Here is a 27,272-nt window from a genome sequence, read left to right as displayed (position 1 = left end):
GAGACAGGTAATTTGGTAGACTGATAGAGGAGACCCCTTTTCTTCCAACAAATTACCAGACTAAGCAGGCTTGTCCTCCTGTGAAGTGTCCCTTATTCCTATGCTACATAAAAAACAGGACGCGGTTACTTTTTCTGCCTTCTACAGTATTTTCAAATGAATTATGAAAAGACCAACAAGGCTTTTAATCCACCTCTGGCTACTCTAACTTTCAATGGTTCATAACCTTTTTGAGCAAGTTGGCCAGTTTATCCACCTCAGACTTTGGCATAGGCAGTGTTATCCAGTGAGTAGAGAACTAGGCCTCAGCCGACCTGGGTTCTGTGTCTGGCTCTACCACTTGCTTCCCTGGGGGGGACCCACCCTGTTCTGTCTTGCCTATTACGACTGTAAGCCTCCTGGGGCAGTGACTGTCACATTACAGCGTCTAACACACTCGGGGCCCAATCTGCAGCAGCGATTCCAGCCGCAGCTGTAACGCGAACAACATACACCATTGGCATAAAGAGACTTTTGCCAACATGGGATCCTTAAACAGTGCAATTGTGAGGATGTTAAGGGAGGGGCTGAAAAGTCACTTTACTGAGGCTGGGGGAGTGAGCCAGCCCTGCCAAGGACTGAGCCAGCAGCTGTAACATGCACTTCAGTTTCAGACGGAAAAGAAGGTGTACATTTCGAAGTGAGGGTAACTAGCCCTTGGTACAGTGGATTCCCCATCACTAACCATTTTTAATTCAAGACTTTACATTTTTCTAGAAGATTTGCTCTAGCCCTTCTTTGGGGGAAGTCTCTGGGCTGTGATATAGAGATCTGACTAGATGATCACAATGATCCCCTGGCGGTGGAAGCTATGAATATCCAGGACCTGCCTCTAGAGCAGGGCCGGTTCCGGGCACCAGTGGAGGAAACACCTGCCTAGGGCGGCACATGCTAAGGGGCGGTATTCCGGCCAGCACGCTACGGGCAGCTTTTTTTTTTGCTTGGGGCGCCAAAAATGGTAGAGCCGGCCGTGCTCTAGAGAATTCTTGCACTTGTGTCTGTCTTCCCCTTTGAAAGCACATCAGCATTACAGCGATTACCCGAAACCCTAGCGTAACATTAGCGCAAGGTGCAGGGTTGCATTCGGATCTCATTGGCAGTGGTGAGTTAAGCTTACTGGAATTGCCCTGTTTACACTGGTAACAATGAAACCAGACTCGGTCTCACAGGGTTCCATGGTTACTGGAATGCTTCTCTCAAGCTGTAAATGGCACTTCACCACTGAACGTGCCAACGGTCCTTGTCCTGAGGCACTTGGAGTCTAAATGGACACATGACAGGGCAGGGGCCCAGCGGAACATGCGTAGCTGATGGTGGGATGAGACAGGTGTATAAGCAGCTCTGCGTGTATTTGTGGGAACAAGATCTCGTCTGTGTTTGGGAAGGCTTAGCCTCCTCCGGCCTGTAATACCCACCACCCAGGCTCATGACTCTGGGTCCTTGCTCTGACGACTAGGTCTGGTGGCCCAGGACCTGATGCTGCAGAAGTGGGGATAGCTTGTAAAGGCAAATCAAAGTCAGCAGCATGGGTGCTGTCCTTATCACATGTTCTTCAGTTTCAGTCACCACCCTGAACACGATAGCTTGTTATATAATTAAGATGGAGTTAAATTACTGACATGTACACGCAATCTTAAGGGCAGGGGTGAAAGTAGCTTACAGGACTTACCGGTACTGCCTGAGTCCTGAGGGGGGCGTGGCCTCATCCAGAAGAGGTGAGGCCTCTCAAGCTTTAAAGAGAATCTGAAGAGAGGAGCAGGCCCCCTTCCCCCCAGGAGCAGTGTTTAAGGAAGGATTTGATGGAGGCCTGGCAGACAGGGCCCAGCCGGGGCTTCCGGATGTAGCAGGCCAGAGAAGAGGGGTGTGTGGGGATAGGAGGACAGAGAGAAGAGCTGAGAGGTTGACTAGCTAGGTCACGCAGGGCCTCACAGCCCAGAGTAGCACGTTGCCACAATGAAGCAAGCAGATATATTTGAGCAGCCTTTCCGTGTGGGTTGGAGTATGGGGTGGCAGTGATGAGCAGCCCATCTTTGAACAGGAGCCTAACCCCGAGGCAGAGGTCAAGCCCATGGAATAAGGGGGTGTGCTTGCCCAGAGGATGGGGGACTGCAAGAGCTATGGTTGGAATGCTGGGACAACTCAAAACTACTTTCCTGTCACCTCAGCCAAAGCAGGACGCAGCCCCACTCGGCAATCACACGATCAGTCGCTTCACTCCAGCCTGCAGAGCATGGAGTGTGGGGAGAGGACGGGGGAGGTGGGGAGGGGGAGTGCAGCCTGGCTACAACTCTGGGGCCCAGCCTGGCCGTAAAGCAAATCAGCTCCGCTCAGAGTCAAAAAGGCTCCAAGCAGTGAAGAGAAGCATGAACTACAAGCTCTAGTAACTACATCACCTTATGGATGTAGCCCTCATCCCTAGAAGGACAGAGGTGGTTTCATTTTCACCCTGCTCTTCTGTTTCTCATTGCTTCCACCAAAGCCTCTCCACCTACCACAGCTGGAGGGTTTTCAAACTCCAAAGCCCCAGAGGATGTTTCTTTCAGCCACTTGTGCCCTCATCCTGGTCTGTACCAATGTTATGGGGGCTAGTGCCTGCGGGGTGGCTTATGATCTGTGTGATCACTAGTGGAACCACATGACAAATTGTATTCATCACCTCGCCTGCACTCGGCCCACCCACCTGGCCCCAACCCCAGGGCCTCGTTCGAACATTCCAGCTCTTGGAGCAGCGTCAAGCATTTGCCATAAAAAATTAAAACATCCAGCTTCCCAGAGAAAAGTTTCTGCTTTTAGGTATTCCTCCTCCTTCCCCTCCCCACCCCCCCAAAAAAAGAACAGTGGCTTCTAAGGTAGTTCAGTATCAGCCTCACTTCACAGAAGGGAAACTGAGGCACAGAAAGATTAAGTGACTCTCCCATGGTCATTAAGGAAAGTTTAGGGTGATGGGAGCCCTGAGTTCAAAACCTAAGTCCCAGTGCCCTGACCGCTATCCTGCCTTCTTCTAGGAGATCATCCTGCCTTCCATCTCCCAGTAAACAGCTGCTAATCTGCTGCCATGAGACCTTACAATTTACCTTCAGGAACTCAGGGCAGAGGATCCAATCAGTTTTCTCCCTCCCCTGCCCCCACATATGATTGCATCTGATTGGGAAGAAACAAACATCTTTATACACACAGTGGTTCTGCTCTTTCTTGCTCATCGCAGCCCTTCAGCCCCTAAAGCATTTGTCGCTCCTCTTTAAATGTTTCTCAACATCCGTCTCTCTGGTGTTGACTGAAATGCTTCCTGCTAATTCAAGTTCAGCTCATTACAACTGGTGCAAGAGAGAAGCAGAGAACGCAGATCACAATGGGCAGAAGGGTTCTCACTAGACGAGGCTCAGATGTGACGATACTCCTGGATCGCTGCTTTGCTTTTGGTCAAGGTGATAAGCTTTGTATGTGATAGTCTTACATTTATTATAGCATTCGGCTCATCCCAGAGGGTGACAAAAATCATTTCATCACAAAAAATTAAGACCCTTCTAGCACACTATGTGCGTTAGCCAATACATATATTAGGGTGGTATACGCCACATTAATATACAAAAAAGTGTTGGGAAGTTATGCTAACAATGTATTACGCTCTCCCTACAATTCTGTTCACCCGTGTCAAGTATCCCTCAATACTGTGCAAAGCTGAAGTCAGCTTTGGCATTAGAAAACAGGAAACTTGTCCGACAAGGCAAAACATCAGTGCTCTGCCTCCGTACAAGCGAGGGAGGTACATTTGCAGACCAGTATCTGGAATGTAGTATCCAAAAGAGATTAGGAAAGTGCAGAACAAAACAAGACAAGGGACTGTTATGAACTGGCGGGTTGGATTTTAAGGGAGGTATCAGGAATTTTGTAACTTGTCAAACCATACCATAAATATAGCTAGTTTAAATGCGTATTTCCAAAGTACACCTTCTAGGTAAGAAACACTGCAAGGATTTGCTTCCCAGAAGGAGAGTATGTGTGTCACCTTTTTGTATTAGCTCAAGACAAAACAGTACAATATATTTGATTATTTGGACTCTTCAACATTTTAACGAGTGAACTGTGAGTGTAATCAAACAACTGGCTACGTCGTGCTATGCAGCAGTGGAAGGGAGGAAGACTCAGTCGAGAATAATAGGCAAATCCTTTCCCTATTTGGTATGCAAGCTCTGTGGGGCAGGGTCGGTCTTCATTGGGTGCATGCAGTGCTTAGCACAATGAAACCTCCTGATTCTTGCCTGTATTTCAGTAGTGCCCAGAAGCCTTCCAAAATGTTTTCATTTGCGAAGAAGTGCCATGGCAAACTACCATCCCAAGACCTCAATTTACAGTCTCTTATGAAATACCCTACTATGTTAAACTTCACAGAACAGGTTTTACCTTGATCAGAGGGGAGGATGTGTTGATTAGATCCTGTTGGGATTTGAACCAGTTGATCCCGGGAATCTAAATATTTCAAACCTGATGCTTAAGATCACTAAACCCTCCCCTTGGGTTGAGAATAAGACATTGTGTTAATTTTCCACTGCCTTCCAGTTTAAACTAAAATCAGAAGGCAGAAATGGAAGACCCCTGCTGGGAAAAATTTTCAAACATGCTTAAGTCTCACTGAATTTCAGTGGGAGTTGGACACAATTTTACCCATCATGCTATCTAATCCAGCTCCCTGTTCCCTATGCTTTTGCAGGGCTTTGTCCAGCCTACCGTAAAATGACTCCACTGATAGGGGTTTCTACCACTTCACATTACAAGCTATTCCAGTCTTAGATCTGAACCAGGAAATGATAGAGTATGTGCTCTTCATTTCAGCCCACCTTTTTTTTTGGAAAGTCAACTATGTCTGTTATGTGCATGTTTGTTTGCTTGGTAACAAGTACCAAAGCTTTTAAAATTACCTCCATTATTACAAAACAGATGTATCGAGAATAAATTCTGTTTTCACCACTGTAAATAATCTTGTCTATTGTATCTTAGATTGGAGCTGGTCAAATATTTAGGAATTGTTTACATGACAATTTTCCCCCTTGATCAGTTAAAAAGCATTCCTCAATAACACATATTATTCAACACTGATTCACACGCAGCATTAAAGAAACGCTCCAATAAACACCAAAGAATCACACAGATTTGCTACTACGAAGAGAATGCTTTATTAGTTACAACACTTCATTCAGCTAAATCCACATAGTAATCCATACAGAAATACTACAGAAAAAAGTGCAAATTCTCAGTCTGTATTTATAATACACCCCGGTTTCTTAAAAGAAAAGGCATTTGGAGTAACAAATGGAACCAGACTAGGTAACAGATCTAAAACGCTCCTGGGTTCTCAATCGAGAGCAATGACTTTAGGTATTGTGGGTGCAATCATCTTGGAAGAATCAGCCATTGAGCATTCATGGGAAAAGCTGCTATACTCACACTGGGAATCTGAGGCGCTCGGAATGCCAGGGCTTCCCCATGCAAACTGCACCCCTCTTCCCTTGGGCGTGGTAAGAAGTGCTCACAAATGTTTGTGCCTAAGTTCTAGGTCAAAAATCAATGAAAGAAATATCCACCAACTCCTTACTTGATCTTTTAGGATCAATAGTTTCCTGAATAATGGCAAAAATCTTCCCCCTTGTGCTGAGGCCAACTAGCTGGGCTGGGCGTGGAGGACTGGGATCCTTCTGTCCCTCAGGCTGTGAAGTGACAGCAGACTCCCTACAACCCAGACTTTGCAGTAGCCATCACTGCTTCTGCACTGCACTCTGGTGTGGGGAGCTGAGAGCCCACTCACATGCTCCAGACACCTCCCTGTAGCAGAACACTGAGCTTGGGGCCTTTCATGGAGAAAGGGAGACAGGATTTGGCCCTCGATCTAAACACAAAGGAATTGCTCCTGTGGTAGAAGAGCAGTGGCTTGGCAAATGCCTCTGCCATTTCAGGTCAGACACTGTCTAGATGGAGGCTCAAATACATCTCAAAGCAAGAAGCGGTCAACCCACAGGGCCCTGATCCTACAGTGTGTGTGTGGGGAGGCTCATCTCACTTTAACGGGGCTGGGGGGGAGGGGGGGGAACAGAGATATGCCCCCACACAGCCAGTTTTAAGCGTAGGCCTAAACTTTACTCATTACTTAGCACTAGGGGCTTGGCCCTGCCTGAAGCTAGCAGTGACCACGCTCTTGCTTTCCATGCAAAAGCATCAAGGAAGTTCCTAGAACTCAGGATGCTTCATAAAACATCCCTCTCCCCCAGCTATAGGGAGCAAAAGCCAACACCGCTGGAGAGGCAGAGTTCAGGAATACTAAGGGGGCACTGGCTGAGAGAAGAAGAATTTCAGAGGAGGAGAGGGCATGTTCCCCCAGGTAAACACATGGCGGTTTTCTTAAAAATTTCCAATCTCTTTGGCCTTATTTCCCCCCCCCCCCTTTTTTCTTTTTAAATAAAAGAGAGAGAGAGAACACTGAAATTGCTGGTATCCTGGCCTATGTGAGAGTGGGGGATAAAGGTGGTACCTGAGCATTGCAGTACCAGGGATAGCATTATTGCCGGCACCTCCGCGGGCAGGCACCCTATGAATGAAGGAATGCAACGCTTAAGCCCACTCCAGAGCTGCATGTTGCCGGTAAGGGGATGTTGCTGCTGTGTGTTATCACAGACTACCCCAGACTTCAAAGCAAAGTTAGCCAGCATTTAACCAACCTGCGCCAACCACACTGAGGGAGGAAATGCCCTCTTCTCAAGCCACAAAGCAAAAGTGCAGAGCAATCTTGTCGCTAATGGGTTACAAGATCAAGCCAGAAGAAGACTGTCTCCTCCTCAGGTCGCTTCCCTTCACTGAAGTCCTGTCATATACACAAAAACAAAACGCCCTGGGAGTCCGTGATTGGGCTTGCATTCTAAGGGCACATCAGTGTATGCCTTCTCTTGTGGGCTTCCCTCTGCCAAAACCCCAGGTTAAGTTCCTTAATTCCCATTCAAGTCTTATTGAATCAAAACAGGAGCCGTGAACCCTGCAGGTGAACTGTATCAGGTTCAGCCGTCAGCTGAGAAAGATCATTTTAGTGTATTCCATTTATTCAGTCCCATTTTCACGGGAAAGCATCCTGACCGCAAAGACAGAAGAGGAAGTAATTGTACTTCTGACTACAGTAAGAGGTTCACCTACGTTTTGCTTTAGGACATACCTGTAGTCATTCAGTGCTGCACTGCCAGGAGAGAGGGGAAGCACGCATTAACAACTTTTGCTTTCCACTCCTTCTGCAGCTCCAAGTTTCCTCCAGAGCTGTGCCAAGCAGTGATATTACTACTGAGGGAGGTGGATAACAGCTGTCGATTCCCTTTTACTAACTGAACAGCAAGCACTTCACATTCGGAAGAAGATGGTGCTTATACAAAACACAAATAGAAGAGGTGTATTATAAATCGTGTCAACTTGCCTGGCAAATTTCTTATGCTTTAAAGGATCATATCCTAGTCCCATGGAAGTTCTGCCACAGACTTGAATGGGATAGAGAGTAGGCCTCTGTATGCAGCAGTGCAAAAAAAAATAATAGTAATAATGAATGAAACTACTCAAACGCTAGACACAAATAATCACTGGCTCTATCATACCTGATGAATCGCTCCACACCAACCTTTAAAAATGCATCTTAACAGGAAGCGCCGTAAGTCAGTAAACATCCAGACCAAAAAACTGGTTCGGTTTAGAATTAGTCCCCTCCCCACACACAGTTTAAATATTTCTACAATGCAAACAAAACTATTAAAAACGCCCATAACTGAAACTAGATTGTGCACAAGTTCAAAGTGCTGAGGAAGTAGGTACAGCAAAAAGTTACTCAGCAGTGAGGTAACAAGGTGATCATCTTTCACAGTAACAAAAGTAGGGGAGGGAATGCAGAGAAAGGAAAGAACACAACTTCTCCAAATGGAATAGTAGGGATACTTCAAGCATTAGACATATCAATGGAAAACAATGGTAGCAGCAGATCAAACAGCAGTAATTATTATACCCTTAGAATACAGTCATTCTGGTGGCTCACTTGCCCACCTTCCAAAAGCACTTCATCCATGATGTACTGCTTAAGAACTAAGGGCCTAATCATCAGTTGAAGAAAACCACTGATATTCAGCTCCGCCAGATTCATCCAGTCTCAAAAGCATTTTAAAACCTACATCTTGTAAGTGTTCAATGGCCTGGTGCTCATGTTCAGATTTACCTAATACTGGATGAGATTCAGACTAGGGATGTAAATAGCGTGTAAAAAAAAGTAACCGTGTAACCTATTAAAATTCTGTTGGTTAAACGTTTAACCGGAGAACTAGGGATGCGGGGGGGGGTGCTGTAGCATTAGTCTGCACCCGACTGCTGGCCCTGTACCCGGGGTCCCAGCTGCCGCTGGTGCCCAGCATTTGGGTGTGTGGGGCGGCAGCTGGGATCCCAGGGCGGCAGCCAGGACCCCAGGCACGCGGGGCGGCAGGAGAGTTTAATCGTTAACTGAAACCGATAAGCATCAAGCCTATTGATTATCCAGTTAAACTTTTGCATCCCTAATTCAGACCAGGCTCGGCTAACCAGCTACTAGGAAAGCAGATCTGAAAGCCTTACACAATTGTATGTGCTACACCATACCCAGAGCTGACCTATCCACATACACAACTCCATACACCTTTAACGTTTAGCTTTGTTCAAACCACGCACACAAAAAATGAATTGTTCTCTTCTGAATTACAAAAAAAAAAAAAAGATTCAAAACCCCAAGGACTTGATCCTACTGCCAATGAAATTAATGGCAATGCTTCCACTCACTTTAGTGGGACCAGAATCAGGTCTGAAGTTTAACTTCCATCAGGAAAAAAAATGCCAAGTCCAAGCAGCAACTTAAAAAGACTTGCCCCACATATCTTTGGATACTTCCAATTCTGTGCAATATTGTGAAAGCAGTAAAGCTTCATTGTTTTCACCCATTTCTCCCTCCCCCCAACCATCGCACTCACAAATATACAATAATCAAGGGAAAGAACCCCTTTTTGGCATAAGAGAAATTTCTCTCAATTGTGAGGACACCTTGGAAATCTCTCTTAAAATAAAAAAAATAAATAAACATTGCTTGTAAATAAGAATCTGTGCGACACAGACAACTTCCTGCAGTACATGTACATTCATATATAGCTAAAATATGTATTTATGGTCATAGTGCAAAGCCTCTGTCAGCATGACATATCCAATATCTGCACAGAAACAGAAAACATGTTGTCCTTTATATCTGCCTAGCTGAGATATGTACAGCATCGTTCTGCACTGTCCTACAGAACTTAGCTACAAGGGTATAATAGAGGACAAATTCAAAGGTTTAACAATAGTGGCAAACAATGGTTTAAACAAGTGCCTCTTGGGATTTATGAACTCCGCTAATCACGGATTTGGAGCTGATTAATCAAAAAAGATATTACTAGAGTCCTATAACCGTGTTTGGGCATTACACACCATAGTATGTAGTTGTGTATTCAATTGTTCTACTTAGTCTATATTAGTACCATAGTGGCTAGATGTCCAGAGCATCACAGTTCTTATTCTAGAGATTTCTATCACCAGTTTAGAAAGACAAAGTGTCAAGCATTAGTCTGCACCCAGGGACATGAACATCCAGAGGACGCCAAACAGGGAAGCAGTATGCTTTTTAAAATACACTTTTCCCAGACCAGGTGCTCACAGCAACCTTCTGAAGACTTTCCACATTAAGAAAACCAGGTTCTAGTCAAAGCAGAGTAAGGGACTAGTTAGGAATTATATAATTAGGAATAACAGCTAAAAACTTACACAAACAGATAATTAAAGTGAGTTTAGAGGAAGGATCGAATATTTGCAGGCAGGTAACATCAGGAGCTAATTTATAGATGCAACTGTAAGTGAAGAAAAGTGAGAGTAAAGGGGTGAATACACAGAGCCCATGTCTCACCTCCTTTAGCTTCCTTTCTCATAAGTGAGCAGAGAACACGGACACTGTAGTTTCAAGATGTTAGAGAAATATTAACTGGATTTTCACATAGTCCTCCCAAAACTGCATTCACAAGGCATCTATATTTTAGAACAGCCTGCTTTTAGAGGTTTTAATTTGAGATAATGTAGAATGAGATCCAGAATATTTTGGGAGAGTTTTATAAAATGAAAGAAAGCTACCTGATTAAACTATGCTCAATGGGCCTCTGGTGGTTAGAATCACTAATTTAAACAAGACACAGAGATTATTTCCCCTGATTAGGACATCCTGGAAAGGAACTGTTTGATCAGTCAAAAACCAAGCTGCGAATCAAATTGCATGGAGTTGCCACGATTGTTTCACCGTTAAGTAAACATCAGTATTTTAAGATACACAGGAAAAAATACAATGCACCAAGAGCCCCTCTAATACTAGGATATTTAATTGGCTGAAAACCATGTACTAGAACAACTTGTCTAAACTAGACATTTTAAATACTAAACTCTATTTTAAACATACTTGTAAATTAAGACCTGTAACAGTAAATTATACCGACACACTCCACAGCAATGAAGAAGCCGGCTCATTTTGTCAGTCTTATGTGATTGCTAATTCCCTTCAAATACACTTAGAACTAACAGAACTTTTTGAATTCAAGTCTTTTCAAATCAAAGGTGCTAGGTATTAGTTCATTCAACATGAAACTCAGTGACATGCTACAGCAGAGTTTAGCAGTCTTAACCCTCTGGAGTGCTACATTTTGAACTATGGGAGTTGACTTCATTATGCTAATGTACATGTGTCTTTTGGTCAAAAGAACATGAAATTGTAGATATTAACTCCCCCAAATCAATTTGCCAGCCATAGCTTTTTGCTGGAAAACTGACAAAAAGATGCTGCCTCTTTATTGGTTTTTAAGAATTTAGCCAGTTAGGTAACTGACACACACACGCACACACAATTAATGCTAAATGGAGTTCTGATCTTGGTTCCTTTGTTCCACATGATACAGCGCAAGGAGAGTCACTTCTATAACAAACTGTTGGAGGAGATCTACACAGAACGCCAGATCAGTCCATTCTTACTGGGCTCCAAAAAATTCTCAATCAAAGCTTCAATGACTTTCTGTAGTTGTTCTTCCAGAAAGGTTTTGTCACTAGAAGGAGAAATCAAATGGCTGAAGTTAGAGTAATATCAAGTGATCTATCCCCAAAAAGGCAGCTCCAACACTTTAACAAACTGAGTTTGATTAGATTTCAAAAACCTCAAAAGTCCTTCAGAAGACTTCTTGCCATTCAGCTAATTGTAATGTTCCTACTTGCTGAGTTTATAGACTTAGAGTCAATTTGTTTACTTTACAAAAAAGACGATTGAGAGGTGACCTTGATTACAGTATACAAGTACCTTCCTGGGAAGAAAATATTATGTGCTAAAGGGCTCTTTAATCTAGCAAGGAAAGGCATAATAAGAACTAATGGCTGGAAGCTGAAGCCAGACAAATTCAAATTAGCCACAAATCTGAAACACTGAGAGGGATTAACCATTGGAACAAACTACCAGGGAAGTGGTGAATTCTCAGTGTCTTGGAGTCTTCAAATCAAGAAGACCTTCTGGAAGATATGCTGTAGTTAGTCCAACAAGTTACTGGGCTCAACATAGTGGTAACTGGGTGAAATTTAAGGGCCTGTGATAACAGATGGTCAGAACAGATGATGTAATGTTCCCCTTCTGGCCTTAACTCCTATGAAATCTAATTAATGAAAGCAGCAAGGGAAGAAAATCAAGACCAAATCCATTAAACAGAACAGCATGTCTCTCTCCTGCTACTCCCTGTTGTACAATATATTTCCACTGGACGCAAGAGGAACTGACTCACTCAATCGGATATTAAATTAATTTGACCTATTTCTACTTATGTCCTGTCTAGATCAGTTTTGGCCATTTTGACCGTGCACAGGAACTCACAAGAGACTGGTTGCTCTTTAACCCTTGAAAACTTAAAATATAAACTACCATTGAAACAGAAGAGCACATCATCTAGCATAGTATAGTACGCAGTTCCTGATAGAGACCAAAGAATAATGCTTCAGAGGGAAGCATACAACCTCTATCATTCACCTAGCTGAGCAGTGCTATTACAATCGGGGAGGAAGTGCCTTTCTGATCAGCAGCTGCTGATCATCTTATGCTCTGGAGTAGAAGGGCTTGATAGTCCTTCTAATTTCTATCCTGAAGAGTAAATGCAGATGTTCTTCCTATCCATTTCAATGTCTAATCCTTTACAGAAAATTAAACTATTTCTTTGTATTGGTTACTAAAACCAAACAAAAAACAAAACCCAGCAAGATGTGCACACACTTTAGGGGTCTGAGCCAAAGCCCAAACAAGCCAATGGAGTCTTGCCATTAATTGCAGTGGGGTTTGAATCAGGCCTTTACTAAGTAACTGGTTTATTGTCATTCCTCTTTAAGCTGCTCACTGGCACCACGTATGTCAGTATGCTCTTCAGGGCAGGCACAGTGCCTTTGCTGGCAGATTACTGGGTATACAAAGATAGTTTGCCTTAGTTATTTTCTGCACCTTCCTCTTTTGAGCAGTTAAAACAGATCAGAAGTATAAAGGAAGTCAGACTGTTGGCCCAGTTCCAGATTTAAAGAAAAAAGTCTTAAACAGATTGAGAACTCCCAAACTGACATGCATTAAGAGAAAGCATCCACACGAATACATAGAAAGAGATCACATGCACCAATCAAAGAACTGGCAAGAGCTGACATTCAGAAAATTAGCATTCACAATGCCTGCCACTTCGAGTTGCTATTGCCCCAGCTCTAGTTAAACAGAAAATCTATTCAAGGACCTCAGTAAGGTCCTACTAACTGCAATGTGTAAACTGGAAGTTAAATATATTCAAACTTGGGGACCAAAAAGTATCTGCATAAATTTGAATGTAGGTGCCTAAGTAACTGACCTGACTTTCCCAAGGGCAGAACATCCATTGCTCTGATTGACTGCGTGGAATGAGCATGCTTGGTACCCTGAAAATAAGGCCACTTGAAGTGTCCGTCTTTAAGACCTTCCCAAGTTTGAAAAGTAAAATTAAGTGTTGAGAGTGGCTCTCACTTGGGAGTAGTGTGGCCACCCTAAACCCCTTCCTTCCAAGAGTAATAAACACTGATGATACAGATGCTATGTGGTGGTATAAAACGTTTCCCCCCCAAAAAGGCACTTGGGACACTAAAGAGGAGTGTTTTTTTTTTTTTTTTTTTTTAAAGTGGGAAGAGATGAACCAGATTGGCTATCAGAGGGAGGAGAGTTTCATATGCGCAACTTACCGACACAAAGATTTCATCGCCAGATAACCTAGGGTGCAATAGTGTGGGTGTTTACTACAGTTCATGGACCTCTCCGAATGAGCAGAGCTTGACTAGGAGGGAAAGAAAAGTCTTTGCTCCAGGATTAAAATTTTTTGTGGGGAGGGGGTCTGCAGCAGCAGACTTGTGAAATTCAACTCTTGTCCATTTTATCCACTGCTAACGGAGTGCTAGCATCAAGCCTCATGAGCCGATCCATGCACGCCAGTGGCTGGGAGCAGCTTAACAGCCCGAAACCCTCAACACCTGTCTGTCAAGTCATGTGCATTACACCCAGCTACTAGGGTGGGGAAGCTTTTATCTTTGCAGAATGCGTCTCTCCTAATGCCTCTTCACCTACAGGTCTGTGGAAATATTTTGAATGAGACGGGTGCAGTTCCAATACTCACCATGCACAAGTCAAGCGAAAGGAGTAAAGATTGCACAGAAAAGACACAGATTCAGCAAACCAAGCGTTGACACAATGTGGAAAGTGGAAACCCTCACCTCTGCTCAGGCCGCGCACACATCTCTGCATAGTACTTGATCTTTGGCTCAGTTCCACTTGTCCGGAGGGTGGCAACACACCCATTTTGAAAGGTGAAGGTGATCATCTGACTGTTTTTACTCGCAGGCAACACCTAATGGAACATCATCATCATTTTAATCTGTACAATCAACATGCATCTCCCCTCCCTGCTATACTAAGTATTATGCATTGCATACAAACTGACACAATGCGAACAAGTGATCAATATGAAAATTAGTTTCCGACGACCTAGTGCTGTCTACATGGGAACTTAAGCCAATTTAACAACACTGCTCCGGAGTTCGGATTTTTCACATCTCTCTGACCGATGTAGTTAAAACCAATCTAATTTTCTAATATAGACCAGGCCTTAATTATCCATGTGTAAAACTAATTTTAATTAAATTATGGATATCTTAGTGGAAATTTAAAAAAAAATTCTTTGGTGAATAATTTAATTGTTTAATTAATATTAAGATTTTATCCACTGATGGTATCCTTTAAATCAAAGGTGTTTAAATTACCTTGAAGGTATTGAGCTTTTCTGTAACTTAAAAGAGTTTCCTTTAATCAGCACCTTGAATAAAAACTTGGTTGTAAATCTCTGCGTTTCATTTACAGCTATTTGCTTTTCAAAGTTGGATAGGGAACATAGCTGAAAAACTTCACAGGATGGACGCTTGTTCACATCTCCCCAAACATGGTTCAGTTACATTATAATGAAGTCAGTACTTTAAGCTAACGGCCTTCTGCTAATGCTGATAGATATTAGCATTATTGTGAAAATTGTTTAAAGTCGTTCTAGTTTTTTATTTATGTGGAAGCAGCAAAAAAAAAAAAAAAAAAAAAAAAGCGCCACCCCGCCGAAACCCGCCCCCCCCGCCCCCGAGCGCTGCGCCCCGCCCCCCCGCGGAATGCTGCACCGCGCTGCCCCCCGCCACCCCAAGATTGGCCGCCCCTTATCAGGTGCTGCCCCAAGCATGTGCTTGGTTGCCTGGTGCCTGAAGCCGGCCCTGGGTAAGTGGTAAGTGGGCCAGGGGGTTGTATAAGGGGTGGGGGGGGGTTGGATAGGCGTGGGACCCCAGGGGACCTGTCAGGGGACAGGGAGCAGGGGGGTTGGAGTCCTGGGGGGGTGGTTAGGGGCAGGGGGTCACAAGAGGGGGTGGTTAGGCGAGGGGGTGGTTAGGCAACAAGGAGCGAGGGGGGGGTTGGATGGGTCAGGGACTCTGAGGGGGGCAGTCAGGGGGCTGGAAGTGGGAGGGGGCAGATAGGGGTTGGGGGCCAGGCTGTTTGGGGAGGCACAGCCTTCCCTACCCAGCCCCCCATACAGTTTTGCAACCCCAATGTGGCCCTCGGGCCAAAAAGTTTGCCCACCCCGGTCTACACTGAAGTGTTACAGCCATGTCACTGTGTTTTTTTAAGCATACAGACAAGCGCTACGTTTATATCCCAAATACTGGATGTTTGGCATCGTTCTGTATCATAAAATCAACTTAATGTATTCATTCACAGGCTCAGAAAACACCTTGTCAAAGGGTTAAAACGTTAGCCACGAGACTAATTTTTTCTCAAAGTACTGTGTAACTCACCGATTTCTTATTAAGCTGGCTGCTGTCATAGCCAGTGGTAACATCCCGTACGTGTAATATACCATAAGCGCCACAAGACTTTGGATAAGATTTTGGGAAATCAAAATTCCGAAGCTTTTCGAATACCCTTTTGATAGTAGGAGGTTCATAGCACAAGAAATAGGAGGTCTTTGAAATGTGATATCCATACCTACAAGGAAAAATATTATTTTAATTACAAGAGTCACAGTCTTCTGCACACTAAGTCTACAGAGCGATCAGTGATTCAGAACATGGTTCTCCATATTCATGAGCATGCACACAGTATTATGCAGACTGGATCTTTCAAGCAGATTTCACTGCATTTTTTGAAAACCAAGCTTACGTTTTAGAATATTTCACGGCCTTCTGATTTTAAAGGCTAGCTTAGACAATGTAAAATGATTTACGATGGTCTCAGCCTGTTTGCAGACCCCAAACCACTGAACTTCACCAATTCACCCTAAAGGGAGGGTCAGTAATGCAAGTAACCCTTCATAGTCACAGAAATGGACTGAATCCAGTTGAGAAAAGGACTTGAAACTCATGCCACTAAAAATACAGGATCCCCGTTTGGAGCCTGAAAAATTGTGCCTGGAGCGGAGACCTGATCCGATGCCTACCTCCATGTTGCTATCCCTGGTCTGGATCCATAAGCCTTCTCTATTCTTCCTTAGGCCCCCAGCCTCCACACACTCCTCTAACTGCTCCTTTCTGGACCCACAGAGAAGCCTAATTCTTGCCACATCGCTTCTTCCTCACCGTCTACTACAGTCTCCTCCATTTTCCCCACTGTGCCTTTGGAAAGACACTGTAAATTTCCTACCTCTGTTGCCCCTTGCCAGTACTCTCCAAACCTGCTCTGCGCTGAGTTAGTCCTGCCACAGTCTGCACGTGACAGAGTGAACTCAGTCCAGCAGCAGTCAGAACAGTGGCCAGAAGCAGCACTGTGATGGGAGATATTTCAAACAAAGGGTAATCCACAGGCCATAGCAAAGACAGCAACTTGATTTTCAAATTAAACAGATGACTACCACGTCCTTTTTAGACCAATGTGTTTATACTGCTCCTAGCATAACAGAGCCTCAAGCAGGACTGGGTATATGGGAAAAGTAAGATACTCGTGAAATGTTGTAGGGAACCAAATATTGATAGAAACCCAGAATTTCAGATCTTGAAACAAAAAATGCGTCAGTTTCCCTGGGATTTAACTGCAAATTCCAAGGTTTTCAATTATTCCTTTAAGTGGTCACTGTATGTGATAAACCTTAGCTCGCCATAGGGTAGAGCCTAACTAATCCAAATCAAACTCTTTCAATCTAACTAGCAAACACTTCAAATAAAGAGGTATTTTCTTAGCACCCCCCAGAGTATTTTTTTTTTTTTACATTTCTATAGCATCTTTAAACCCTGATAGGATGGGAAATTATGGAACAAAATGGAGATGGAGAGGATACACAGGGAGGAAAGAACCAAGCAACATAGCAAGACAGATGCTGGACTGGAATCCCAAGAGCAAAAAGACGATGAGGTAAACCAAGGACAACTTAGAAAAGCACAATGAAGGAGAACCGAACGCTATTAAAGTGACATGGGCAGAAGCTATGCCTGCAGCAAGAGACTGTCAAAGATGGAAGGCAGCAATGAAGGTCCTGTGGTCCGCATGGAATAAAGAGGCATAAGTCAAGTTAGTTTACACTCCACGCAGTTTACAAAGATATACGCAGAGCACCACTAAAATACAGAAGGGAGGATAACCAACACAACCTAACAGTGGGAGAAGAAATCATTTTTTCTCAGGACAGACCCAGGGCAAACCTCTTTCTTACACAACTTTTTAAGATGCCAATTCAGAGCTGACCAGGCTTCCTCCATTCTTACGGACTATCCTCCAACGGGACCTGTATGCAATTCTGTATCTACCTCAAGGACAGGAAGAGTTGAAGTGACCCAGAGAGGTTTTTAAACTGTGATTCCAGCAAGTCAAGGCATTTTATATCTAATGCTTTTCACTAAAACCATCCTTCAGTAAGGTTAAAGGAACCCACACCGTAAAGACTAATCAGATCTAATTACAAGTAGTTAACTTTAAAAAAAAAAAAAAAAAAAAAAAAAGCGTGTCCCAAAGAACACTTCTTTTAGAATAAGTTTTCAGATGCAGAGCTCATTGTTAATTTTAAAAACCTTGTGATTTTCTGGAAATCACGAATATACTCTAAATATGCCATTGTATTTAGTCCCTCCACACCTTTTGATTCTGCCTGGACTTCTATACTTCATTTGCCCTCCCTCCTTAAACACAACATGAAAAGAACCTCAACGAGAGGTCAGAACTTCTTTTGCAAGATGTTTAAACAAGCAAAAATTAGTAGGTAGAAGAGTATAATTTAACTCATTTAACAGTAGATTGACTAAGATGACAATTAACTAAAAACACAAGGACTCTTTCTGATATTTATTCTAGCAGCCAAGTTTTTATATCCTCCCCTTTTTCCCCTCCTAATCACCATGTTATCTGTATCGAACAGCTGACAGGCATCGTATTTCTCTGAACAGTGCATACATTTAATGTACATTAATCCAGTTTACATTTATATGGTATTAATGTTTTATTTTGACTTATTTTGTACAGAAAAAAATGTGTCCTATTAGCAAGTGACAGATACTGTTCTGATTTTGCTAGTGCTTAGGAAATTATGTTTGATTACGCAAAGCTCAGAAAAGAAATCAAAGGAAAGTAGAGCATGTTAAAAAACAACTTACATTTCATATATTTCAGTTAGTTGCTGTGCCAATGTTAAGTTCTTGGTTTCCAGGTAAGATGCCATTTCAGCTATAACCACAGCTGCACTCACGCCATCCTTATCCAACACTGATGTGCCACACATGAAACCTGACAATCACAAGACTAGTGTTCAGAGCAGTTCTCTCCATAGATTTCCATTTGTTTTACTCGGATGAAGTGTTAAACTTCAGATGCCCTTCGTGCACACAAGACTAAACACGTGTCCAACGGTTGCCACTCTATGTATATGCTACACCCATCTACCCAGTATGCTAGCCAGCCTAAGAGTCATGGGGGAGGGAAGATGTATGGAACAACCTATCGGTTTCAGGTAGACAGAAGCCTATAGCCTTACCATGCTATGTTACAATCCCCCTCAGATCTCACACACTAAGCAGGGTTAGTGTGAGCAAGGACACTTGTGTGCTGCAGGGAATGTTGCCAGTGATTTAGTAAGCAGCACTAGTCCCACAAATCAATCATGAATCAATGCCCCACAGTGCTGCCAGATGTGTAATCTTTTGGAGGACATCTAAAATCAAGGTCTTGACTCTTTGCAGTTGTTAAAGATCCCTCTACATTTTATGTAAAATCAGGGATGTTCAATCCAATTTGGATAATTGCAATCTGCTTCCCTAAACTCCACTTTTAATTGGATCTACTTCCTGAGCTAAACTGATATGTTACTATGTGCTGCTAATCAGCTGCCATGTTGCATTTAAGAGATGGATGAATTTCCATAGCTGAAGTGCACCCTATGTAGTCCTTAACTACCTCTAAGGGTTATCAACCGGCTTTGTGAAGTGCTCAGAGAGCCTCAGATGAAAGGTACTATAGAAGAATTGCCAACTATAAAGGGATTATAAATTACCTAACAGAAAGTTAACAGTGTTTTAGGCTAGGTCTACACTAACCGCTTGAATCGGCGGGTAGAAATCGACCTCTCGGGGATCGATTTATCCCGTCCCGTCGGGACGCGACAATCGATCCCTGAATCAACGCTCTTACTCCACCAGCAGAGGTGGGAGTAAGTGCAGTCGACAGGAAGCCGCAGAGGTCGATTTTGCCGCCGTCCTCACAGCGGGGTAAGTCGGCTGCGATATGTCGAATTCAGCTACGCTATTCACATAGCTGAATTTGCGTATCTTAAATCGACTCCCCCCTGTAGTGTAGATGTAGCCTTAGAGATGTTATAGCTGTGTTGGCCCCAGGATATTAGAGAGAAAAGATGAAAGAAGCATTTGAGTTACACAGACTCTTCTTCAGGTCCAACTCCATGTAGCTTATCTCTTTCACCAACAGAAGTTTGTCCAATAAAAGAGATTATCTCACCCACTTTGTCTCTCTAGTATTTCCATGGAAGATAGGTCCATCAATGGCTATTACCCAGGGTTGGGAGGGACAGTGTCCCAACCTCTGTTTGCCAGAAGCTGGGAATGGGCAACAGGGGATGGATCACTTGATGATTATCTGTCCTATTCATTCCCTCTGGGGCATCTGTCAGAAGACAGAGTACTGGGCTAGATGGACCTTTGGTCTGACCCAGTATGGCCATTCTTATGTTTTAAAGAGTGCTTTACAAACATTGTTACTCTACAGTCTGCTATCCATTGGAACCTTAGATAAGCTTTTGGAAGGAATACTCCCTTCAGCTTATTTGAAAATACCAGGCATTAACCAAACACTAAACGATTATTGTGTAGAATACACCTCCCCGCCCGATTACCACGAGCAGGCTACTTCATAACTGTACTCTACTGGGTTTCTTGCATCTTGCTCTGAAGCATTTGGTACTGGCCACGGTTGGAGATGGGATACTAGACTACATGGATCACTAATATGAGCCAGTATGTAGGAATTTCCAAAGTAAAGTGGACCCTGCAATGGAGACAGGAACTTAACACAAGGATGCACCGGTATGGAGCTTTAGTTGAGCTGGCAGTTAGTTATGTACTGTTGGGTACAGTTAGTTCTGGGAGGATACATCAACTGTCAGACACTACAAATTTCTAAAGTCCTCTCAAAGGACTGTGTTAAGTGATGGTATCTGAACATATCTGGCAAGTAGATTAATTTACTTTTCAGTAAGGTGATCAAAAATAGAGTCAAGCAAAAAAGTTTGGTTTGGTAAGCAAAAAGTTTAAAAAAAGCAAAGCAAATCAAAAATTCAACATCCATTACAGAGAATGTTATCAAGTGAACTGAAGACTGGACATTAACTCAATCTGGTCCATCAGGATTCTGTATGAATGCTACAGATCTTCCGATTGTCTTGTTAGAAGTTTAAACAGTGCCACATTCCTCCACTGTGACTCAACAAGGAGCATCCACACAGCATGTGATATGACAGTGACTGCCATTCTGTTAACTAATGTTGACAACAACATGCAGTTCAACAAAATGCAAAGAGGAAAACTAAAGAGAAACAAATCCTACACGATTCCTTGTCAGAACCAAGGTACATTAGCACAGAAAATATTGTTTACTAGCGTTCCACATTAAGATATTTTAGAATATATATTATTGTACATACCAATAGACTCTTCAAACGCAAAAAGAACTTCTTTCCCATTGTCTAGGAGATCTTTTACTCTACTTCCAATCCATTTAAAACCAGGCAGTGTTTCCTGAAAAATGAAGAGGCCACGCTGTAAAAGCTACTTTTTCAATACAACAGTATCATGGAACAAGGGGAATATTTGCTGCTTTCACATAAAAATAACACCTTTCACCCCCAGATACTTTCTTGTAAGAAGTCTTAAGTATGAGGCCTGGAATGTCAGAAAACCCAAGAAAGGTAAAATGATGCAAAAGGACCTCACGATCAACAGGACCAAAGAATGCTGGTAAAATCAAAAACATAAGAATGGCCATACTGGGTCAGACCAATGGTCCCTAGCCCAGTGCCAGAGGCTTCAGAGGGAATGAACAGAACAAGGCAATTTATCAAGTGACCCATCCTGTTGACCAGTCCCAGCTTCTGGCTATCAGAGTTTTAGGGACAACCAGAGCATGGTGTTGCATCCCTGATCATCTTGGCTAATAGCCATTAATGGACCTATCCATCAGGAACTTATTTAATTCTTTTTTGAACCCCGTTATACTTTTGGCCTTCACAAAATCTCTTGGCAACAAGTTCCACAGTTGACTGTGTGTTGTGTGAAGAAGTACTTCCTTATGTTTGTTTTAAACCTGCTGCGACTTAATTTCCACTGGGTGACCCCTGGGTTCTTGTGTTAGATACAACTAACACTTCCTTATTCACTTCTCCACACCATTCATGATTTTACAGACCTCTTATACCTGCACCCTTAGTCATCGCTTTTATAAGATGAACAGTCCCAGTCTTTTTAATCTTCCCTCATACAGAAGCTCTTCCATACACCTAATCATCTCTCTCTCTCTATCTTTTTTGAGATGGGGTGACCAGAACTGTATGCAATATTCAAGGTGTGGATGTACCATGGATTTATATAGAGGCAATATGATATTTTCTGTCTTATTATCTATCCCTTTCCTAATGATTCCCAACATTCTGTTCATTTTTTTGACTGCTGCTACACATTGAGCGGCTGTTTTCAGAGAACTATGCACAATGATTCCTAGATCTCTTTCTTGAGTGGTAACAACTAATCCAGACCCCATCATTTTGTATGTATAGTTGGGATTATGTTTTCCAGTATGATTACATTACATTTATCAACATTGAATTTCATCTGCCATTTTATCACCTAGTCACCCATTTTAGTGAGATTACTTCGTAAGGCTTGGCAGTCAACTTTGAACAATTTTCTTGAATAATTTTGTATATTCTGCAAGCTTTGCCAACTCACTCTTTACCCCTTTTTTCAGCTCATAATTATGAATATATTGACTGGCACAGGTCCCAGTATAGATAGTTGGGGGACCCCGCTATTTACCTTTCTCCATTGTGAAACATGACCATTTATTCCCACCTACCCCTTTATTTCCTACCTTTTAACCAGTTACTGATCCATGAGAAAACTTTCCCTTTTATCCCAGGACTGCCTACTTTGCTTAAGAGCCTTGGTGAAGGACCCTGTCAAACACTTTCTGAAAGTCCAAATACACTATATCCACTGGATCACCCTTGTCCATGTTTGTTAACCCATTCAAAGAATTCTAATAGATTGGTGAGGCATGATTTTCCTTTACAAAAGCTGTGCTGACTCTTCCAACATATCTGACACATAGGTGAAAAACAAGTCTGTTCTTTACTACAGTTTCAACCAATTTGCCTGGTACTGAATGTAGGCTTATTGGTTTGTAATTGCCAGGATCCCCTCTGGAGTTTTTTTTAAATTCAGTGTTACATTAGCTATCCTTTCAGCCTCTGGTACAGAGGCTGAATTAAGCAATAGGTTACATACCTGAGTTCCTTCAGAACTCTTGAGTAAGCCATCTGGTCCTGGTGACTGTTTAAGTTATCAGTTTGTTCCAAACCCCACTCTATTGACATCTCAATCTGGAACAGTTCCTAGGATTTATCACCTAAAGAAAATGGCTGAGGTGTGGGAATCTCCCTCATATCTTTGGCCTTAACTGCAGATGCAAATAATTCATTTAGCTTCTCTTCAACAGCCTTATTTTCTTTGAGTGCTCCTTTAGCACCTCCATCAACCAATGGCCCCACTGACTGGCAAGATTCCTGCTTCTGATGTACTTAAAGTTTTTGCTGTTAATTTTTGTCCTTAGCTAGTTGCTCTTCAAATTCTTTCTTGGCCTGCCTCATTATACTTTTATACTTGATTTGCCAGAGTTTATGCTCCTTTCTAAAGCGAAGATTAAAATCAATAAGAGACCCCAATCCAAGCTGTCATGTCAATTAACCATGCTTAAACCCAGCAAAATCTGTTTAAACCCAGCAAATACAGAGGCCAACACACTCAGTTTCAATTACGAATCTAAGGCACAGTGTTTCAGAATAGCATTCGCTACTGCATACATAAGCAAACACAAAAATAAATACTTGCTATAGCCCCCCCGAAAAATATTTAGCTCTTATGAGGAGCCTGGTGGAACAGGAGCTGGCAAACATGCACAATAGAAAGCTAAAATGTCCTTTTAAGAGATCTGACAGATGTATAAGATTAACAGAAGGACCAGTGGTAATGATATAGTAGCAGTCCTCGGTGAGAGAAATATTATTCTCTACGTACAAAAAGGAAAAATTCTGTATCATGACTGATATTGAAGGATAAAAATTTCAAACCAGATTATAATTTCTTTCAAGAGTTGAAAAATACTAAAGACTGGTCATATATATTTCTAGAATCAATATTTTCCCCAACTCAAAATACAGTATTTAGTAACAGACTCCAACATTTTCACTAGAGGGCAACAAAACTTAAGTTGATTAATAGCACAATAGTCCAGTCATTTTATACATTTTTTAGGATTTTTTTGCTCTTCATTGTTTGGAAAAATTGATAGAAAAAACCTTCCAGGGTTTTCATATGGTCTCAACTGATAACTATATTAAACAAGACCTGACTCTTATTTAGTATATTATGTCAAACCTGTTTTTTATGTGCTTGTATTTTTATGTGCCTGCTGATATTCACAGAGCTCTAGGAATCTGAGCAAGATCCATTGCTGGTGTAGGATCTACAAGGAAAGTTGTTCCCTTCACAGCACCCCCACATTTTTTTTTATTTAGTCCTTGAGGAAGTGACACAAAATAAAAGGTATTTATACTGTAGAAGATTCCTAATCAAGTTATGACAATTTTTAACTAAAACCTAGTTCAAAAACCTCACGTGCCAAATTAAAATTCAAGTACTGTTCAAGTCAATTTAAACCCCACTGAGTAGGTTTCATGTCATAGATCTAAGGAGGCAACAGTTTTTGCAGTATGCTTCTCTCCTTCACCCAACACAATCAAAAGGGATTCCCCTCCTCAAGGCAAAGCTTTGAGTTATTAAACCCATTTTAGACCTAAAAATTAACCTTGCAATTCTTTAAGGCTAGGGGGCATCACACTGCTTCACAAGACCACCTCCCAGCTCTTCACAGACAGACATTACAGTCTGCATACTCTGCAACATGGATTAGCAGGCACAGCACATGCTAATCTGCAAGGTAGACAGATGAGATCTAATGGGTAAACTGGCAGTGTCAGAAGAAACATTGAGTAAAAGTCCTCAGGCAACAGCAGCAAAGAGTAATTTGTGTCTGGACTTTTCTGGAGGTGGAGGTAATGAGGCTACACAAAAACGTGTAGCAATCAGTTATGATAGCAATGGCTATTATATTCTTCCTGAATAGAACACCTGAGGATTATAACATACACAAGCCACCCTTACTTCAAAGTGAAATCCTTCTTTAAGTGCAATCGCCTTCAGAATTTTAGAGGAGACTGTGGTTGCTAACATGTAAACGTTCTTCACATCAGCTTCTCTGGAACCGTTCGCCTTCCAGCTCCTGAACATCCACCACCCAAACAAAGCTGCCAGCTCGTTGCCGGTGAACACTTTCCAACGACCACTGCAAACAGGATGGAAACAACATCAAAAACAGTTCCTTCAAGTTTCTGAGGAGCCTGCATTAAGATTCAAAGACTGTACAACATATTCTGCAACCACTGGAACAGTGAACAATCGAATAGGTCATTCGACCATGAAAAGCAGCTCCACGAACAGCACACTAACAGGGCTCTGTTACCTTGTCTCAGTGTTTCCAGACCAAATTTGCTGTTTACAAGTAAAAAAGTGTTGTCTCCCTGTTACCAGCCCTTCAAGCAAGATAAATGTACCAGAAAGAACCTATCACCAATAATAATGCATCGGCAATTCACACGCCACCCTCAATTACACCTGTGCAACCCCTTTGTCTTCAATGGGGTTGCACAAGCGAAGGGGCGGCCCAGGATTTGGCCCCGCTGTTGGAACGAAGTTAACAATTCTGTTGAGAATTCAAGCGTGTTGAATAGCATCCAACTCACTCGCCCATAACTGTATTGATTCAGCAGGGCGTGCAGGAGTCAAAAGGCAGGAAAAGTAGATCATCATCAAAAGTGCTTTGCTTACAATCACTTTTCATGACAGATCTTTAGTGAAAGGATTTAACTAATCTTGCTTAAAATGCATCATTTAGATAAAAATGTCAGAAAAAAGATGAAGACTAAAAAAAATCTTAATATGATCAAATGTCACGTTGTTAGGGATGGTGGAATAAAGTGGCAAAACTAAGTGACAATCAACATCAGAGGCTGGAGCAGTTAGTTCCCCTTCCCCCTCTTCTCTCAAAGGCAAGGTTAAAAAGAAAGGTCCCGTTTCTTACTTCTCTTGTCGTTCTGCCACCGCCAATCTGTCTGCATCAGGATCAGTGGCCACCACCACCCTAGCGCTTTCTTTCTCTGCAAGCCTCAGAGACAGCTCCTGAAAAAGGCGATTGAGCCATTATATGCAGATAGTCAAATTCATTTGTAGTCCTCAAGTGTATTAACTCTGCTGAAATTCCACACACCCAGGTCTCTGACTTTATTACATTAACATTTCAAAACAAGTGGAAACCCAACTAAAAACCAAAGTGACTGAACTAAAGAAATAAATACCAGCACACATTCTCCTTCCTCAGGATTTGGGCATTTAACGGTTGAAAAATCTGGATCTGGATCCTTCTGTTCAGGTACTGGAATGGGAGGCTTAAAGCCAAATGCTTTAAATGCCAACTGGACATAGTCATGACCAACGCCATGGAAAGATGTATGAATGAACTTCAAGTTGGTCTTGGTGTTCAGTTCCCTGAAAAAGAAAAGCAGCCTTCAATTAACATTATAGGTTATTTCACAACATGCTGCGACATCATGAACCATGGTGAAATGCCAAGACAAAGCGACTGAAGTTTACAGTAAAGCTGCCTTTCTGCAGATGTCTAATGTGTCTTCAAAGAAAGTGTGAAAAAGGAAAGTTTCAACTGTAGGCATTCAATAAAGATTGCTGGCTCAATTCTTCCTCACTCTGGACACTTGGATCTTTACTCTACCTCTGCTACTTGGAAGTTCCTAAAAATGAGACATTTACTTCCCTCTGCATCAGACTCGGGCTCTTTATCGGAAAGAGTGATCAGCCTGCTGTGCCTGGCAAAAGCAGAAGGCAAGGGCTAAATCACCTCGTTTAAGGTAATGAAATCACCTACATATGGGGCAAAAAAATGTATCACAGAAAAGATGTAAAAAACCCCCTTAATTTAGTCCATCCTTTACCCCCACTCCAAGTTGATTGCATATAGTACTTTTCCAACCCTTATTTTTAAAGTTTGACTACATTTGTCATTGCTGGTCAGAAACCATTACACTTTGACAAGTTTCTGACGTGAACCCTGCATTAGAGTGTGGGAGTTAAGTTATATACTTCTCATACAGCACCTGTGATAGCAGATCTTTTTCAGGTCTTCCATATAGATTTTAGAAATTTCCTCCAGAGGATCTCGTGTAAGAGGACTGGTGTCTACTAGATTCTCATTCCAGGAACCATTCCATGGTTCAACACATTCTTCTATACATTTCAGGATCTCTTTGTCATGAGGAGATGTGATCTGAGCTCCATTTTCCCAATAAACCTGGCATAAAAAAACCTGACACTTAGAACTGCATGTTACATGGATGAAATTGACCCATTATAAAGCCACATGATCTTATGGTTACATAAGGTCCTATAATAAGCAAGAAACTTGTAGCAAAGCACAGTATCAGACTGGTTTAGTTCTCTGGAACTTTTTTGGGATCACTCAGGCCAAAAGTTTTCAAGTATCTAACTTTAGATATGTAAATTCATAATTAGGTGACCTGATTCCAGAACTGTTGAGCACCCAGGCCCCGCACTGAAATCAGACTATGGATGCCTAAAGTCAGGTACCTATGTTTTAAAATATTAGCCTCAAAGTCTTGCATGAAGAAAGCCAACTACCACTTTTATAAAATCCTACTTCCTTTAAAAAAAAAAAAAAAAAA

At 42.4% G+C, this 27,272-nt stretch overlaps 1 protein-coding gene across 1 annotated transcript in view; it reads right to left on the bottom strand.

The window, feature by feature from the left end:
• Positions 1-5,186: 5,186 nt before the first annotated feature.
• The window catches only part of PGM2L1 (phosphoglucomutase 2 like 1), an 80,912-nt gene continuing 58,826 nt past the window's right edge, over positions 5,187-27,272 (bottom strand). Inside the window, exons 6-14 of the mRNA XM_054015907.1 lie at positions 26,688-26,881; positions 25,875-26,064; positions 25,601-25,698; positions 24,625-24,805; positions 20,832-20,925; positions 18,277-18,406; positions 15,496-15,685; positions 13,885-14,018; positions 5,187-11,183 (exon numbers count right to left, since the gene is read on the bottom strand). Of these exons, the coding sequence (XP_053871882.1) occupies positions 11,081-11,183; positions 13,885-14,018; positions 15,496-15,685; positions 18,277-18,406; positions 20,832-20,925; positions 24,625-24,805; positions 25,601-25,698; positions 25,875-26,064; positions 26,688-26,881 (1,314 nt within the window). The 3' untranslated portion in view covers positions 5,187-11,080. The remainder of the gene's footprint in view (positions 11,184-13,884; positions 14,019-15,495; positions 15,686-18,276; positions 18,407-20,831; positions 20,926-24,624; positions 24,806-25,600; positions 25,699-25,874; positions 26,065-26,687; positions 26,882-27,272) is intronic.

Source organism: Malaclemys terrapin, chromosome 1 (assembly GCF_027887155.1).
Source record: "Malaclemys terrapin pileata isolate rMalTer1 chromosome 1, rMalTer1.hap1, whole genome shotgun sequence".
NCBI classification, from domain to species: domain Eukaryota; kingdom Metazoa; phylum Chordata; order Testudines; family Emydidae; genus Malaclemys; species Malaclemys terrapin.
Note: the sequence above shows the minus strand (reverse complement) of the source record. Positions and strands in the feature narration are given on the sequence as shown.